This window comes from Uloborus diversus, chromosome 8 (genome assembly GCF_026930045.1).
Source record: "Uloborus diversus isolate 005 chromosome 8, Udiv.v.3.1, whole genome shotgun sequence".
NCBI lineage: Eukaryota > Metazoa > Arthropoda > Arachnida > Araneae > Uloboridae > Uloborus > Uloborus diversus.
Genome location: NC_072738.1, coordinates 29,875,802 through 29,894,049, shown reverse-complemented (window position 1 = coordinate 29,894,049; position 18,248 = coordinate 29,875,802). Strand labels below are relative to the sequence as shown.

General features: G+C 31.4%; 1 protein-coding gene across 1 annotated transcript in view; it reads left to right on the top strand.

Annotated features, from left to right (window-relative positions):
• Positions 1-18,248, top strand: part of LOC129227997 (DNA ligase 4-like) — a 61,609-nt gene that overhangs the window by 22,495 nt on the left and 20,866 nt on the right. Inside the window, exons 7-10 of the mRNA XM_054862625.1 lie at positions 2,439-2,545; positions 4,076-4,221; positions 5,913-6,117; positions 10,896-11,146. Coding sequence (XP_054718600.1) covers positions 2,439-2,545; positions 4,076-4,221; positions 5,913-6,117; positions 10,896-11,146 — 709 coding nt within the window. The remainder of the gene's footprint in view (positions 1-2,438; positions 2,546-4,075; positions 4,222-5,912; positions 6,118-10,895; positions 11,147-18,248) is intronic.

Genomic DNA, 18,248 nt, shown 5'->3' with positions numbered 1-18,248 from the left:
AAGGGGAAGGGAGGCGAGGGGGGCTTCATAATACATATTGGGGGGGGGGGAGAATCTAGCTGCAGCAAAATGTGATCCGATTACACTTTTAATCCAAACATGAAACATAAAAAATTTTATATAAAAATTCTAAAATATCTTTAATGTACTGAATTTATGCCCCATTTCATTCATCAAAGTAGGCATTTTTGCTCTCTCCAAGATTACTTAACTGACCTTTTGAGGTTTCAACATCAAACTTCTTCACATTTGGCAGCTTTTAATGCAGAAAATGATGTTTTTATTGTATTTAAAATTGGAGAACATTTTAGTGTTTTTTCTCAAAATTTCAAACTTTTGAGGCCATACTTCTCACAGATGGTATTATTTGATTCGAAAAAGTTTATATTTTTTTTTTGTAATATTCTTGGGAATTGACCACTTTTGCTAGGATATACATTTTGCTACAGAAGAAAAAGTGCAAATTGAGGCACCGTAATATACACCCTTCCCTGGAAACTACATTTGGGATTCATCCCCGTGGACCAAAAAGTGAGTGGCCTGGTGACTATACTGGCAAGAGGGCCCTATTCATCCTTGCTTTGCATTTATTATGTAGTTTCAGGTTCAATAGAGCCTTGGACTAGGTCAAGTTTGTTCTATTAAAACGGAGAAATTTTTAAAAAAAAATAAAAATAATTTAGAATAATGCAAGTCGGAGCAGGGCCCACCTAGCCGCAGGACCCTGAAGCCGCCCCTGATGCTGAAACTTTTTGCAGGCCAGAAAAAAATCTGTTTGCAGGTTGAATGTAGCCTGTGGGCTGTAGGTTGGGGACCCCTAATTTGTAGTATTATTTAACTTTTAATTTTCATTTTCAACTTTTTTGGATTCGAGAATAACAAGAAAATAAAATACTTATTTCTGGAATATTATTTTTTTAAAAATGTTTTATGAAGAAAAGTACAAAAACAGGGAAACTGAACAAACACTTATTGTTAACAAAAATAAAATGAAACATAATACTAAAAATATCATTGCATAACAAAGTTACTCTTAAAACTAAATTATTCTCAATTACCTTACTTACTCGCTAATTTTTTAATATAATACACTATTTGTTTTAAAAATGGAGGGGAAAAATTGAAACATTTTTTAAATCGCAGCTGTCTGGCACTTTTCATAAAAATCTTCAGTTGAGTGTAACCAATTTCAGCCAATGACAAGTAGCCACAGCTAGTTATTTTCTTTGGGTATCAGTTCGCACTAGTGTATAGAATGTGGTTAGACAAGTGATTTTAAGTGAAATCCGGATATTTTTGAGAAAATTAATGTATTCCTTACAATTTTTTCTTTAATTTTAATTTTCACTCCCAATTTAATATTAAATATCATTAGTAGGTGTATTTGTATTCAAAAATCAACAGGAGAAATTACATTCATGGTTTTCAGATTTTACATGAGAGGTTCTTTGAAACGCAGTTTATTTATCCAAAGAGTGTGTCTCTAAAGTAGGCATGGTACAAGGGTGGATTTAGAGATTGTTCAAGGAGGGGGGCAGTTGATTTTCTTTTAAATGAGCCTCTATTACGTATCTAGTTTACACCTATTTGCATTAAGCATTCAATTTTTCAAAATACTCAGGAGAATGCATCCAAACATCTCAAAAGATAGTGTGAAATTCCCTTTTTACAACTTCAATTCTGAAATGTTTTCAGGAGAGAGATTCAAACCCAATTCCTTTTCTTAAAGGACGTCAAAGATGACCTACACTTGCATTTTAGAACTTGAATTTGGAAAAATTGCTGATGGGGTCTATCAAGGGAGGGGCGATAGCTCTCATCGCCCCTCCCTTGTATCCGTCTTTGGCATGGAAAGTTTTGGGAAGTATTTATTTTTCAAAAGTTTCAAACCTTACGTGATAGGCAAATAAATGACTCAAATTAGTCATGATAAATTGGAAAACTAGGGCTCAAAAAACTATAGTTGGGACAAAATTAACCTGGCAATGTGGTAGTGTTGTCATTAAGAGCTGTGCTCACATTACTGCCAGGTTAGGTTTGCCTCACTATGTTATGTTAAAAATGATGGCGAGAGTGGTTGCCGAAGGCATTGTTATCCTCAGAAGTACATTAAGCCCTTTATCTACAGAAGAATATTCTAAAATAATTTATTTGTGAAAGTTCTACTTTGAAAATAGCTTTGGCGGTCTAAGTTTTGATCAATCGCGGTCCAGATTGCCAGTTGCCAACTGCTAGTATAGACCGTCGGCTACAGTGGAAGATTTTTTTGTAAAATCATTTCTATGAATTTGGCTGGCGATAAACAGCATATTGTCTACAGCTTACACTGTGGTACAAACGGTTTTATAAGTTTAGGTTGTTTTCCTAGTAGTTTTGTCTAAAAAATTTTGTGATTTTATTAGAACATGCTGATAACCTGCTTTTCCTGTTAAAAACAGGTTGAAGGCCTCATGAAGAATCAACCATTTATTATTGAAACCAAATATGATGGTGAAAGACTGCAACTTCACAAGGATGGAAATAGTTACATGTATTTTTCACGAGGGTATGAAAAATTTCGAGTTCAAAGATTACAGTTCATTTAATTTTGTCTTAATAATCTTTCTGAGAGTGGTTCATAGTTCTGAATTTAAAATGCTTTCAAACTGTTACTATCCAACCTTTAGCTTCAGTGCAACATCTTGTTTTTGAAAGAATTAAGTAATTAAAATTTTAATGTTTGTTTTAAACCATAGAAAATCTTTTCCATTATAGTAGTTATATTAATTTCTAACTTTGTCAGCACCAAAAAAAAAAAAAAAAAAAAAAAAGCATAAGTGTTTTAGGTACTTGAAATAGTTGGCTGGAATTAGTTGTTATTTGCAATAAGGTCTAGTTTTCAGGGGGTTCTTTTAACTTCTCTTGATCTTCATTGGGAATTGATAAAGTTAATAGAGCTTAATAGGAGCCAGTCATCTCTTTTTACACTTATACCTAATTATTTGAAAGCAATTTTTTCTTGAACTTTTACTTATAAATTTTTAAGCAATAGAGTTTTTTAAGTTGACTAATACCTTATTGCATGAAAAGTAAAAATGAGAAATAACAACGTAGAATCGCGTAAAAAAATTGCATGCACGAGTTTCGAGGTTAGAAAGATCCCTTTTGTCAGTGCAAAATAAGTGAGCATATGGATGAAAAGACATCCGACAGAAGTGTTAATTTATTTTATATAGTCAACTCACTCATTTTGCATTGAAAAATGGGTTTCTTGTAACCCCGAAACATGTATGTAATAATCTACAATTTTTGTGCAATTATGCGTTATTATTTTTTATTTTTACTTATACAGTTTTTACTGAAGTTGTTTTAAACTTTAACTATTTTGATTTCAAAACATATTTTGATATTGCAGAGTTTCATGTGTTATCTAATTCATGCTGTATCACTGCTAGAATGTTTGACCTATGTACGAATAAGCATGAAAGTTTCTATCTGGAAGAAAAAAAAATGGGACTTGAACAGATGGATATCTTTGGATTCTGTCTCATGATTTATCTTTTCAGAAAAATGATCAGACATTTTTACTTATAACTAGTGAAATATATTGCTGTGTGATGCAATTGATTGAAAACAATTCTTAATAATCTACTTTTTAATTTCCTTTTACATTTCAGGAATAAATTAAGTGTGAAAGTCAAGGTAGTCAATGTACATGCAAAATCAATTTCATGGATAAATGTGACATCCAAATCTTATAAAAATAATGTGTCTTGTGTTTGAATTTGAAGCTAGGAAAAAATGTTTCAGTTTGGTTATTAGTGTGTGAAATAGTTTATTATTTGTAGTGTAGTTACTCTCAAAGAGGCACTTGATCACCATTAGGAATTTATTGGAAATTAATTAACAGTCTAATCGGTTCGATTGTCCATTGCTAATTTTCTCTTTTGCATGTGCATTTTATTCTTTTTGAAGGCCAAAATATGCAATTATATAGTTTTTTTTATTAATTGAATTACTAAAAAAGTAATACATTTCAAACTTTGCCTTGAAAAATCATCTGTAGCAATGATAAACAGGCTCCTTATTTTTTCAGGGGACATGATACTACAGAAAGTTATGGAAATTCTCCTTTGAGTGGCAATCTCACCCCTCACATACATCGAGCTTTTAATCCTGGAATTTCAAAATGTATACTTGATGGTGAAATTGTTATTTATAGCAGCAAACTTAATTGTATAGGTAAGCTATAAAATATAAAGTTATATGGTCCCTGGGACCCAAGTACTTCTGTAAACCACAAACTTTAGATTTGAAGGGCTTTAAACAAAATTTTTATTCAAAGGAAAATGACTTTTTTTTTTCATAAAAGGGGCACATTAATGAGTTTTAAGTGGTTACTGCTTCTAAAACCTCACGACTAAATGCATATTTCACAACTAATCTTTTAATAAATAAATAAATAGATACATAAATTAAAATCTAAGTCATCTTGGCAAAAAAGATGCATTTAAAAATTTCTGAATTTTTACAAAAATTTGCTGATTCTTATGTACAGTCGCACTTGTTTATAGCAAATAAAAATATCGTTAAAAAATGATTTTGTTATAAAAGTTGAATAACACACAGTAATATATGAAGGGGAATTGAAGCTATTATGTTATAGTCACAAATTTGCTCTATACAACTTTGTTATAATGGGCATGACAGAATTACTTTTTGTATTTTCTCATTTTGTTTGAATAGATTTATTTGTGAATGAGTTGCACACAGGGGTGTGCACAGAAATTTTGGGGCCTGTCACAAATGACTTTTCTGGGCTCCCCTCCATATTGTTTACCCCTTTTCACGTCTAGGTTTTAAAATATTGGGCCCCCTTCAGGCTCGGGCCAGGGCCAACAGGAGTCCCTTCTCCCCCCCCTGTGCACGCCCCTGGTTGCACATCCTGTGTTTTGAACTCAAGGTAAAACATAATTTCCTACCTGTGTGAAATCATATAACTTTATTTTGGTGACAATACTGAATTTTATTTTACATAACTGTTTCTTGAAATTGGAGGTCGTGTGTTTCCAGGTGTCTATTATAAAGAATAGGGAATTTTTATGCTTGTAGATGCAATTAAAAGCAATAGGAATTCAAATTCAATGTTGGATAGGCAATCAAAACATTTGGAAGTCACTGAAAAGTATGGTTAGCTGAAGCCAAATTTTCAGAATAATGAGATTAGATTTGAGGGAGTTTTTTTGCTGATGAAGAGGCTCTAACCTTGAAATAGCTATTTGCAATAATTTTCAACAATTTGTGCTTTATCTATGTTAATTTTACATTTGTTTAATCTCTGAATAGTTAATGTTATGATAGAAAGTAGTTGTTCTGAGAAAAATAGCCTAACATATGAAGAAAGTAAATTGAACAGTGTAGTGAAAAAATGAAAATTTATTTTGATGAAATTAGTTTTGCATCCACAAAATGGCCTTTTTTTTGTAAGTTGAGCAAAAGGAAGTAATCTTGATGTTTGTCTGTTTTTTTTTTTTTAACACATTCATCATATTCTTCAAGAAAACATGTGTCGGTTTTCTATGCCTCTGTCATTTTCATCTTCAAAATTCATTCATGTAACTATCATATAAAAGCTATTTTTATGTAATTTTTAAAATTTGTATGGTTACTTTCTTGCAACTTTTTTCAAACACCTAGGCTACTTATGCAGTTTTTTTTAATAGCATTTTTTCTGTGGCAACCTTGTAATATTTTTTATTTCAGTGGGTAATATACAATACTTTTCCATCAAAATCTCCCTACATTTAACTAGCTTTTGGAATACTATACATAGCCATACTCTATATTGTGGAAAATATATATTACTTGGTAATTCTCTTAAAATATTTTTTTTAAGGTTTTTACTCCTATTCTTTTTGTTCATTCTTCTTTAGTTTCCAAAGGTGAAAATGCTGATGTACAAGCTATGCAACCTGATGGAGATTATGGGCCTTGTTTTTGTGCCTTTGATGTTTTAATGATAAATGGCAGGGTGTTGAGTAATCTGCCCCTAACGGAAAGAATTAAGCAAATGAAGGATGTTTTTACACCAATTGAAAATAAAATACGCACTACAGAGCAAATAACTGCATTGACAAAGTTTGTATTCTTTCAATTCTTTCCATGTATTTAGTTTGTTCTTTTTCAGTAAGGCATTTGCTCAACTCCTACTATTACCCTAAGGCAAAGACATGAAGATGAATTTTTGTTGTAAATTTTGCAACTGCATAACATTTAACATTAAAACTTAATAACTACATTTATGTTCAGAGGTAAACAAAGAAAATTAATTTTTATTAGAATCATTAGATTGAAAATTTTTTAGACAAAATTCTTTGCTCTTAAAGGGGCCAAAAGTCAAAAAATTAAATGATGATTCTTATTCGTGTTTCAATTATATCATTTTTTTAATGCGTACAACAACATCTCCAGTTAGCATTTTTACTAACTTTATTATTAACTGTATTACTTCTGTATTAATAAATATGTGAAATCTTTGAATCAGTTCATATTGTATTTATTGATTAGGAGATTTATGTATTCCATCTAGTTAAATTATTTTCAATATGTTTAGTAGCAAGGTCAATTTTCATGCTTTAAGAATATTTTCAAGAGAGAAACGAAATCTATCGTGAGACTTTTGCTTTCACCTTAAAAGAAGTTTTTAGAGATAATTGGTGTAATACCTGCTCAGAAGTAATTTCATAACTCATTAACAATATAATTTAACATGTACACAATATTTTGACTAAGGAAACTATACAATTAAAAGGAATGCGTCTTGTAAGTTTCTCACACAAAAGCAACTAATGTATATAGTCGAACCTCGATTTAACGAATTCAACGGGACCAAAACTTTTATACGTTAAAAATCAGGGTTATTCGTAATATTAGGTTGTGAAAAATATTTAAAAAACTGCACTTATACCTTATCTAAAACCCCTAATAAGAAACTGTGCAAAAACAACCATAGTTAGAAAGTGCATACTTTTTATTCAGCATTCCATGACTTATTACACACTACAGTTAATGTGAAATTTTAAACAACTGAGTAATAGTAGATGTTTGACAATTTCCTTGATACTTGACTCGAAATAGTTCTCTTTCAACTCTAAGGAAAGAAAAAAATACTGTGTCATTTGCAGCCTGCTGCATGAGATATGTTTTTAGTTTCCATGCCATGTACAGCATTTGAAAAAGCAGGTTTTAATGGGAGCTTCATTATCGCTTTCTGCATGAGAATCAATATTTGTTGGCTTCCCCCTCGCCCGTCAAAAATTGCTGATTCCAAGAAAAGTCTTTCTGCTTCGGACAATATGGATATAACATTTGGAAAACAATCCAATCATTCCTAACTCAAATTAACAAAAAAAATTTTTTTTTTTCAGTTGTTAAAATAATTTGTTAATTCGGGGTTTATTATTCGGTAAATAGGGGTTTTGGCCTGCATTTTAGTCGAGGAAAAAGAAAAATTTGCTGAATCGCAAAATTCGTTCAATCGGGGTCCGACTGTATATGTATAAAATGTTTATTTAAATATTAGGAGTTTTAGCTTTAAAAAGGATACAACCACCCTTATTTTCTCTTTAAAACATTCAGGTATGTTTTTATGAACTCACAATCATTCCTGTTTTATATATCTATGTATTTTTTTTTTTTTAATATTGATAGAGCTCTTTCAATTAGTTTAGATGATGGATTGTTTGTGCCCAATGGACAGGGTTGGGTTTTGGACTGTCCAAAAACTGGTTTAGGACAGGACAGGTGGTTTTTTACCGTCCAAAACTGTCCAAAAGTGTCCAAAACTGTCTTAAACTGTCCAAAACTATGATAAAGTTAAAGGTGTGTAATCTAATCAAGTCGTATTGACTGCAATATTCGAATGCATAAATATAGACATAAACCGAGGTTAAATTAATGTGTTTTTTATAATATTTTTTTCTAAAATGTTATTTTTAAAAAATATTTTACTTTAAAAAATTGGCAATAACTACTACATAAAAAACTTTCTTATCCAACCTATACTAACTGTTCCTTTATGTAAACAGTTGGTAGAGTTATGAGAGGAAATTCACAACACTACCAAGACAACTAATTTCAGTTCCATTTATAATTGAAAGGAATATTATTAAATGTGCAATATTTAGGTGAAAAAACAAAGCCTTAATTTTTTAAATGTTTTTTGTAAATAAGTTTTACGTGATGTTTTAACGAAAATTATTTTTTAAATCATGGATTAAAGAACAAGAAATTGATGATAAAAACACTTACAGTGGTTCCCAAAAGTGTTCATACACTTTGAAATTTTTTAGTAAAACCAAAATTACTCTAATCTAAATTCGAATATAAAGTCCAATATTTTTTCACATCATTCCTATGTAATTCTTAATATAACACCATTGGTTTTTTTCAGAATATTGACGGATCTTCTTTTTGAAATGGGTCAGAAAACGAAGAGACAGAGAAATAACACGCCACAAAAGTCATCGTACACTTAAATATTTTGGAATAAATTCATGATTAAAATTATCATATGCCGTTTTATTAATATTTTTGCATTGTGTTGACCCTTATAAGTCATTTGGCTTTAATTTTTGGTTTATTTATTCCATAATAACTTGCTTATTACTGTAAAATTGGCTGGTATTCGTAAAAAACTGCAAACGCAATTCAAAATTTGAATTTTTTCCCCACAGTAGTGGTAAATTGGTTGAAATGTTCTAAAGTAATTAATTTATTTGTTTGTATAGTAAAGTGCTTGATAAAATGCTTTAAAGAAAGGAATCGGACTGAAAACAAGGTAAGAAAAAGGTCAACCGGCAAAGTTGACAAAACGGATCGAAGATTTAAAGTTAAAAAATTTATGAAAAATACACATTTCAGTACTGTAAAAGTTTCTGCAGAGTTAAATGAAACATTTTACATTTAATTTTCACCTAAAATTGTTCGCCAAGTTCTTTGATTAGCTGGATTAAATGGGACCTCTTTCCAGCAGAAACTTTCTTGGTCGTGCGAAAAACAGAAAGCTTACGCTTTTCGTCCCAAAATCAATGATAAATAAGCTAAAAACAGTTTAGAATCATGTCTTACTTACAGATAAAATTTATTTTAACATTTTTGGTTTAATTGTTGCATAACTGTTAAGTAGAAGAAAAAATTAGGAACTTAATCTTTTGTGAATCAGTTAATCAGGACGGTGAAGGTGTTTTAGTGTGAGGGGCATATCAGCATCAGGACGTAATTTTTTGATTAATGAATATGCTGTTCCTTTTAAAAACAACTCTTAGCCAAAAATTTGGTTATTGGAAACAACTTTGTTTTTTATCAAGATAACGATAAGAAGCACACGGTTTTCAACGTTTGCGTCTAGTCTCGAAAACTGTCCTAAAATTTAGAAAATACCCCCTCAATCTCCAGATTGTAACTTAATATAACGTATTTAGAGATATCTGGAGGCTAGATTGAAAAATAGGGCTTTTAAAACGAAAATAGAGCTAGAAATAGTAATACTCGAAGTGTGGTATAACACCTTACTCTACGCTATAAAAAGAAAGAAAAAGTGAAATCTATTCCCAGATGTTTTAAAGGTGTTATAACTGTATGATATTCTACTAAATAATAACTTAATCAAAAGTTGGAAGTCAATAATATATAGACATTTTATAAAACGAAGATTAAAATTTCCGGCACCTTTCGGTTTTTTGATTTTTAAAAAAATTAAGCTTTAATATTTTTTAAAAACTTTTCATTCAGTTTTGTTGAAATTGATCATGCTATTCCCGAAATATTAATTCTAACCAATGATTTGGGGTCTATTTCGTTGAAAGTCGTAGGTGTACGAAGACTTTTGGGAGCCACTGTATATTTTAAAACTTGTGTTATTCCTTTTTTAGTTAATATTTTTTAATACATTCTGAAACTACAAAAAATTGTAACTTATTGCATTTAAGTCAATTATTGCACTGTATTTTTGAACACTTTCTTTTGCACACGCGCATAAATGTCGAAAAATTTGGTTTATGGAGGGGGGAAAAAACTCCCTGCATACAAATTGAAATTTTTAATGAAAAATTTAATTTATATTTTAGATTAAAATCAGCTGCATAAATAAACTACATATATATTCATACTTGAACGTTCACATTGAATAAAATATATTAAATAGTCAAAAAAATAATTTTGACACATTTTTGTTCGGTTTTTGATATTTTCTGACAAAATATAGTTTTTCAAGAAATAGTTTTAGACACTTTCGGGCACAAGGGCTTTGAATAGGATGATAAAAAACTTGCCAACCCTGCTTTTTATTTGCACAAATGCGTAAACATAGGGAAAATTATCCAAAAAAAAAAAAAAAAAAAAAAGAACTAATGCGAAGAAATTGAAATTTTAATCAAGAATTCAACTTCTATGTAACTAGATTCAAATCAGCTGCATAAATAAGTTGAATGTTCTCCATTGAATAAATGTTCAATATAAAAAATTTCAATTTACACAAATGGTCTTGGAAGGCATCCATCACATAATTAGAGACACGACTGCAGCTGTTGTTGATAATTACGAACCTGAAAGTAGCTTGTCCTTGTCGATTCCAGTCACAACTGTTTTGCATTCGTTACTCAAGTAGTGTTGTATAAATTTTGAGTGCACCCCTTATTTCAACCTTTTTACTGTATTTGATTTCAGTAATAATTATATTCATTCCTTATTCTTCAACATAGCAAATGTTAGATTCCTAAATGATTTGCGTTTTGTGTATCTATCTACAGAAGTTTCTAAAATAGTCCTTAGTGATATTTCTTATGTTAAACTGTAATGTTGGATGTACATAGCATTGCTAATTGTAGTTTAACTAAAATTATAGTATTTTATTTCAGTGAAGAAGTTACTGAAGAACTCAATAAAGCAATTGATAACAGATTGGAAGGTCTTGTCATTAAGGACCCAACATCCATCTATAAACCTAATATGCGCAAAAAAGGTGGCTGGCTCAAGGTTAAACCTGAATACATAGACAATTTAATGGATGAACTGGATCTCTTGATCATTGGTGGCTATTTTGGAGAGGGCAGGAGATCCAATTTGATATCCCATTTTTTATTGGGTGTGGCTTCGCCTGAAAAAATTGGTAAGAGCATTACGATTGGTTTTTCTTCTATGTGTATGAAGCACTTGTTTCACATTCAGACCCTAAAAAACTACTCTAAGAATCAACTATTGAGTTTATGAATATCAATATATATAAAAATGAATGTATGTTTGTGGGTGTGTGGGTATGTGTGTATGTTCCTTATACAAATCCACAGTTTTCGTCGGATTTCTTCCAAATTTGGCACAAAGGTAAATTGTTGCTCAGGAATTCATATAGGCGGGTTTTTGGAATTTTAAAAACACCCAAAGAGGTCTAATTTCATATTTTGAGTCATAAAATTGCTCTTTTCTGCACGATCAAATTTTTTTATAGTTATGAATTATGTCTACATGAAAAGCCCGTAAAAAACTGCCCTAGATGAAGTTTCTTCAAAGTTTAACTGTAATCGTTAAATTTGTGAACCTTGGTTCAAAGCAAATGAAAATGGTTAGCAACATATAACCACCAGGAGATATTTTAAATGCAATCAACACAAAAAGTATCCTCAACCATGGTCGTTAATGTCGATTAGCGACAAGCGTAAAGCTTGTTAGGGAAGAAAGCCGAACGAAAAAGAAATGCTGTTTTTCAGTAGTTCTTAAATTGCACCTGGAAAAGACATAGGGATGCATTGAAACACTGTCGGTTCTTCTTCAATTTGCTTGCGCATTTCGCTAATAAGTTTTCAATAATAATAACGTAACAATAAATGAAATTTTGATCTGTATTTTCTGCATAACCAGCACAGAAAATACCAAAATGAGATAGGTATTAAAAATGCATTCAATTATTGAAATACAATCTTCAACAGTTTTAGCATTAGAATACTGAACTTATATCAAAACGACATCCTTGCAACGGAAATTTAATTTAATATTGTATTATCCTTAAACAAATCAATATGTATATGTTATTTATACTATTCCATGATTTACCTAATTCGGTTCACCTAAGTTTCCCCGAAATCGCCTCAGGTTATCAAAGAAAAAGTGGTAAAAGTACTAATAGGGCTAATGAATTGCAAAATATTCATTTTTGTGCATAGTAGTGTAGATTGAATTTAAGGAATTTTATTTTTATTCTTTCAAGGGGGAGGGGGATAGTCATGGGGTTCATTACATGTACATAAACTACCATACTAGGATTGCTAATGTGTGGTGAAATAAAAGACTGTGCACCTTTAGACCCGAAACCACACGGAAATGTAATGCGGCGGAATTAAAAGTTTTGGAAGGGTAAAAGTTTAAAGTTTGAAAAAATGCACAAAGAAATATTAATTTAAATTTAAACTTTTAAAATGTCTCCTTTTTATGTACACAAATTTCTTAATCGTTTAAAATTTTATGTTACTTTAACGCTCGAAGCAATTGTACACCTGATGGAGCATCTTCGCTGACTAGCAATAATTTTAAACCAGTTAGTAGGTATGATGCAACTTTTGACACTAAGAGATTGCTACTGAAATGGGCATGATGAAATATTACACCACATTATAAAGTTTTTTTCTTTTTAGTCTTCATCATGAAATTAGTTCAGCAAAGCTCTATTTCCAATTCCAAGACTCTCAGTTCGATAACTTTTATTGTAAACAATCGAAAAATATTAGTGTTTGTAACTACCACTAAGTAATTCAACCGTCATTGAAAAAATGGTGTAAGATAAAAATGGATACATATCAGTGTTATAGCAGCAACTCTGTTCACAGTGAAGGGATAAGGTGAAACAATTTGTATCTTACGTATAACCACTAATCGCAACACATCATTCTTTAAACTTCAAGAAATTAAAATCTCCAGTAAGACTTAGGTTCTGTATCACGATCAATAAGTCAGGAGGGCAGGCAATCAAGTACTTTAAATGCATGTGAAATTTACCTATTTCCCATATAGAAAGCTTTATGTTGCATGCTTAAGGCTGGGTTCACTCAAAAATGTATTTCATTTTGCTGCTGGAACGGGGACTAAGAATTGTATTTAAGAGCAAGATTTGAGTTTAATTTACAAATTAAAATTTTTGAATAATTTAACTTTTTAGTGTTTGGATTACGTTTCTAAATGTAGAAATACATTTCCTTCGTTTTGAAGCTGCGGATATGGGGAACAGAATGTGCAACAAGCTTTTGTAAAACATAAACAAAAAATTGTCTAATATACAGTTGTAAGTAGAAACAAGACGGTTTTTTTATTTCTTTTAAATTCATGACCTGCAAATATTTTTTTAAAAATACGCAGATAGTGACCAAAATGTGTACGCATATTTCTTTCTCTATAAGGCAGTTCAATTTACAGGTTTTATATAGTTCGTTCTATAAGTTCTTGTTCACGTACTCCATTTTTAATGCTTAATATAACTTAAAATAATAACTGTAACTATATCTATGGTAACTATTATTCAGTGGAACCATTCCTACCCCTCATTACGACTGTGCCTATGTAAATTAAAATTTCGATATTCTGAAAGGAATACTTTAGAGCAGCAAACTTAAATAAGTGCTCTTACTACCTGCATCAGTTTGAGTTATCATGTACAACATTTACGGCAAAAGTGTGAGGTTTTAAAAATTGGAAATAAAATTTTAATCAAGACAAATTTTGAATCGTTGCAAGACACCAATATTAATGTCTAACTGTCATTTTCACCTACGAAAATAGAAATTTGACATAAATATAAGAAAATAAAATGTAGTTGACGTACGTCTTTTTATGCAACTTACACTTATCCAATTTTACTACATGGCATGCTACTAAATCTACACGAAAAGGGCAAACAGGCACATTTTGTGAAATTATTTTTACTAAGTGACAGTTTTCTACGGAATGTGCTTGCATACCTGAACACTTACAAAAACTTATGAAATGAGTCTATCTAACACGTGAAACCGTGAAAGTAAAAACACCGCCAGAAAATTCGTGAAACGGAACGTTAACGACTATTAATAACAATGACCGGATTCCTTATTTTCTGTACAGTGGACTATCTGTTTAGCTTTTGGGCTATTGAGGATGATTTTTATATCTGAAAATATTGTAACGGTGTCATATTTTGCATATATTTATAACTGATAAAAGCCATTGAATTTTACTCACGACTCTTTCTAGGAAGACATTCCATGATTTTTTTTCCAGAATAAAATGTATGTAAAGAGTACTACAACATGCTTTAATGTTTTGAGGTACACAAAACCTTCAAACACAGCGCAACGGTTTTCGTATTCAAAGCACCACGTAGAAGGTTGTCCCACAAGATATGCAAGACAATCATTTGTCTTTGCATTAAGACAATGGATGTACCGCCCGTCTGTTTCAACCGCAGACAACGTGCCAGTGGATACGACAGAACCAAAGAAGATCGTTGACAGAACCCTGATAACATGTCTCATTGCTTTTTCGTTTTTACTTGATGCTATTTTTTCTGCAAATGCTCAACTTTCTGTGCTATTTACAGTCTTTTGAAAATTTGACCCTAGAGTGGTGTGAATGCAGGTTTTTACTGTTATTTAGATAGAATTCCTCCATTTAATTATCTAAAAGATATGTTGCATTGAGAAGCACCCGGGCAACGCCGGGTAGTAAGCTAGTTTTCTATAGACCTGACATGACTTTGGGTATATTTAAACAATGGCGGACTATAGTTGTAGCTAAATTAACTGGGCAGCGTATCAATGTTGTGGTTTGGATCTGCATAGCCTTCACATTGCTGCCAGGTTAAGTCTGCCCCAACTCTTGCATTGGAGTTGCAAATGCAGAAGTGTTACAAAATTTAACTTAGGTTGGAAAAAAATTTATGAGTTATTTCACAATATTTACACATTATTCACAAGTAGAGATAAAAACAGTCCAAAAAAAACCCGGAAAATTTCGGAAAAAAAACGAAAAAAAAACGTTTTTTTCCGAAGGGGGTTATTTCTGATTCGGAAAAAATTGAAAAATTGAATTTTTTGAACTTTTCAGGAAGTTTTCACCGAAATTTTCTGCAAAACGTAATAAAATTAGTAGATCTCATATTTCAATTCTGATGCTATTTCCAAATCCCCCCACCCCCTCCTTGTATATTAAAATACAGTCTAACTTTGATAATGCAAGTTGTTGTATGATAATAAAATTTGCGTACATAGATCAAAAAACATTTAATACTTTTTGCCCAAAAAATGAAATGTTTTCCGCAAAATTTTCTCAATAATATCAATTATATATTTATTTATTTATAAGAGTGTTCTAAAAAATGAAAGTCTGTTTTTCAAGTCACACATCCTCTTATAGTTTTCCTTTTAGGTAAAACAACTTTAAAAAAATGTTTCATATAATTTAAACAACGGCTACCCTTGCCGACTTGAGCCTGAAAGTGTAAACCAGTCCGGTGTACTAGGCCGAATAAGATTTTTTTTTTGAAGTTCGAAATTTCATGTTGATAAAAAACGTTGCTTCTATAGCCCCACATGCGTGACAAAAATATTTATCCAAATTAAAAAATATTAAGGTGACCATCAGGCCTAAAATTTATAATTTTCTTCAAATATCTGATTTTCGATTTACTTTTTAAAAAATTACACTTACATTTAAAAAATAAAATATCAAGTTCAAAAATTATTAGCGAACACATTTTCAAATCAACAGTTGAAAAGTTGAAAATGAATAATAATAAAAAAAATCATATATTTAAAATGAAAAATTTAACTTAAAATTGAAAAGATCCATATTTTGAGTACCATGTGGGAGACTTAAATATGGCAAGAGAGCAAAAATTGCTATTTAATGCTATTATCGACTCTATTGTTTATATTTTTCATCTGGACTACTGCTTAAAATTTACCTTACATTTAAAAAAAAAAAAAGTGGACTCCCTCCCTCCATCTCTCTCTAATGTGAACACCCCGATATTCTGAACACATTTTGACAATCCCAGCGAAACTCCATAGACTTAACATAGGCTGACTTCTCTGTACTCTGAACACCCCAGTATTATGAACGCTATTTTTAACCCCGTTCAATAATTACCTCTCTATATACTGAACATATTCACAGTCAGAACTTGGGAATTCCTATGAGCCAAATTGGAAAACCTGAAATACCTTCACAATTTTATCACAATGATTGAAGAGCATTAAAAAAATGAAGAGAAGAAAAAGAAAATTTCTTTTTCTGGACATTACTGAGTCACATGAAATGATTTAGCAGAGAATTATAAGCCTGAAGTTTCAGCCACTGAACTAGATTTCAAGAATTCAATCATTATATCAAGTTGTATTCAAGACCTTTGAAGTATGATTATCTTCAAGCAAAATGCGGCTAAGAATCACCCAGAAACATTTTTATTTGGATGGTTACATGTACCTTGCATGACAATACACAATGCAAAAACAGATTTAAAAGCTTTTTTTTTCATTTCAGGCAGGGTTCCCAATAGGGACGGGAAAATGGGTGGGCGAATCTCGCCACTTGCTAAAAGTTGAGTGAGATTTGAAAAAACTGAGTGAGAAAATTTATTTAAAGAATTTTTTATTCCATAAAAATTACAAAGTTCCACATTTACATAGTAAGGATTTAGCACCGCCTATTTTTGCGTTCATTAAATTTAGTGGCAGCTACATCATATGGAAAGTTCTCCAAGTCTACACCTGCATCAGATATGCGTATTAAATTGCTGAGCGTTTTTGGAGCAAGTCTATTTCGAAACTTATTTTTGATTCTATTTTGGGTACTAAAGGATCTCTCAACAGAGGCTGAACTTATGGGTATCACCAAATAAATTTCCATTAATGTTGATGTGTTCGGGTATGTATTTTTGTATTTTCGCGGAAACAGTTCTGCCACTTCACTTAGGTTTAAATCTTTGTAACTATGCTTCAGCAAAACAGAAACATCTTCATATTCTTCAATCAGTTTTTCGCAATTTACATAAGTAACAAAATGGTTTCCTAACGATAGCACTTTTGCTTTCATCTCTTCATTGTTAGCAGATTTTAATAAAAAAGGGTCAAAGGTGCTAAAGTTTTGAATAATATTCATAGATTCTTCTGGGAATCTTCTATCCATACTTTCTTTAATTGAATTTATTAATGATATTTTAGTGGCAGTGAGCTGATCCAGTGAGGAAGCTGAAATTATCTTTTTATTAATCGTTGAGTAATAACCTTCGCTAGCACCTTCTATTTCTTCCCTATCATTTTCTTCATTTACGATAATATTGTGAATGAATCGCTTTTCATTCACGCCTGGACTGTGTTTTAAATTTTCTAAGTGTATTCCTGCAGCATGAATTTTGGGCATGACAATAGATAAATCTGCTGAATCTGATTGAAATGCTTTCGAAAGATTAGTAAGTATTGGTAGTATATCGTTCAAAATGTGTGTTATGTACACAAACCTAATATGTCTTACGGATCTCAGTAGTCCAGGTGCTGTTGGGTCATTTCTCTCCGTTTGCGAGTCCAAATAGACCATGAGCGAGTCCAAAGTTTTATATAGAACTTCTACAGCTTTATGTAGCGACAACCAGCGAATAGAGTGAAATGTTACATATTTCACTACCGTTTCACTTACTAATTTTTGAACAGCTGCTAACTTTGCTGATCGGACAGCTGAAGCATTGAAGTATGCGAATATTGCTCTGACTGTATCGCTATAAGAACGAATGCTCTGTAAATTTTTGACAGCATCCTGCATAACAAGAGCCAGTCTGTGAGCTGTACAATGTATTGCAATTATACAGGGATTTACCTCTTTCAAACGAGCAATCAAGTCTGCATTTTTTCCCAACATAACTCGCGCACCATCGCAGCCCAACGCAACCATTTTTGAAATGTTGATTCCTTTTTTATCCAACATTTCTTGAATAGAAAACATTAATGTATCAGCTTTACCATCCTGGATAGAAATATTTTCCAAAAATTCGCATTTTACTTTTCCATTCGTTACATATCTAATGTTAATGCCGAGATGTTTTTCATTGGCCAAATCGCACGTTTCATCACAAATTAATGAGCAAACACCCACTTGTTTCACTTCTTCCAAAAGATTATCCTCAATCAGCTCAGCAATGCATGAATGAAGTTCATTCACAGAATCACTGTGTTCATATCTTATTTTGGAATTTTTAACAT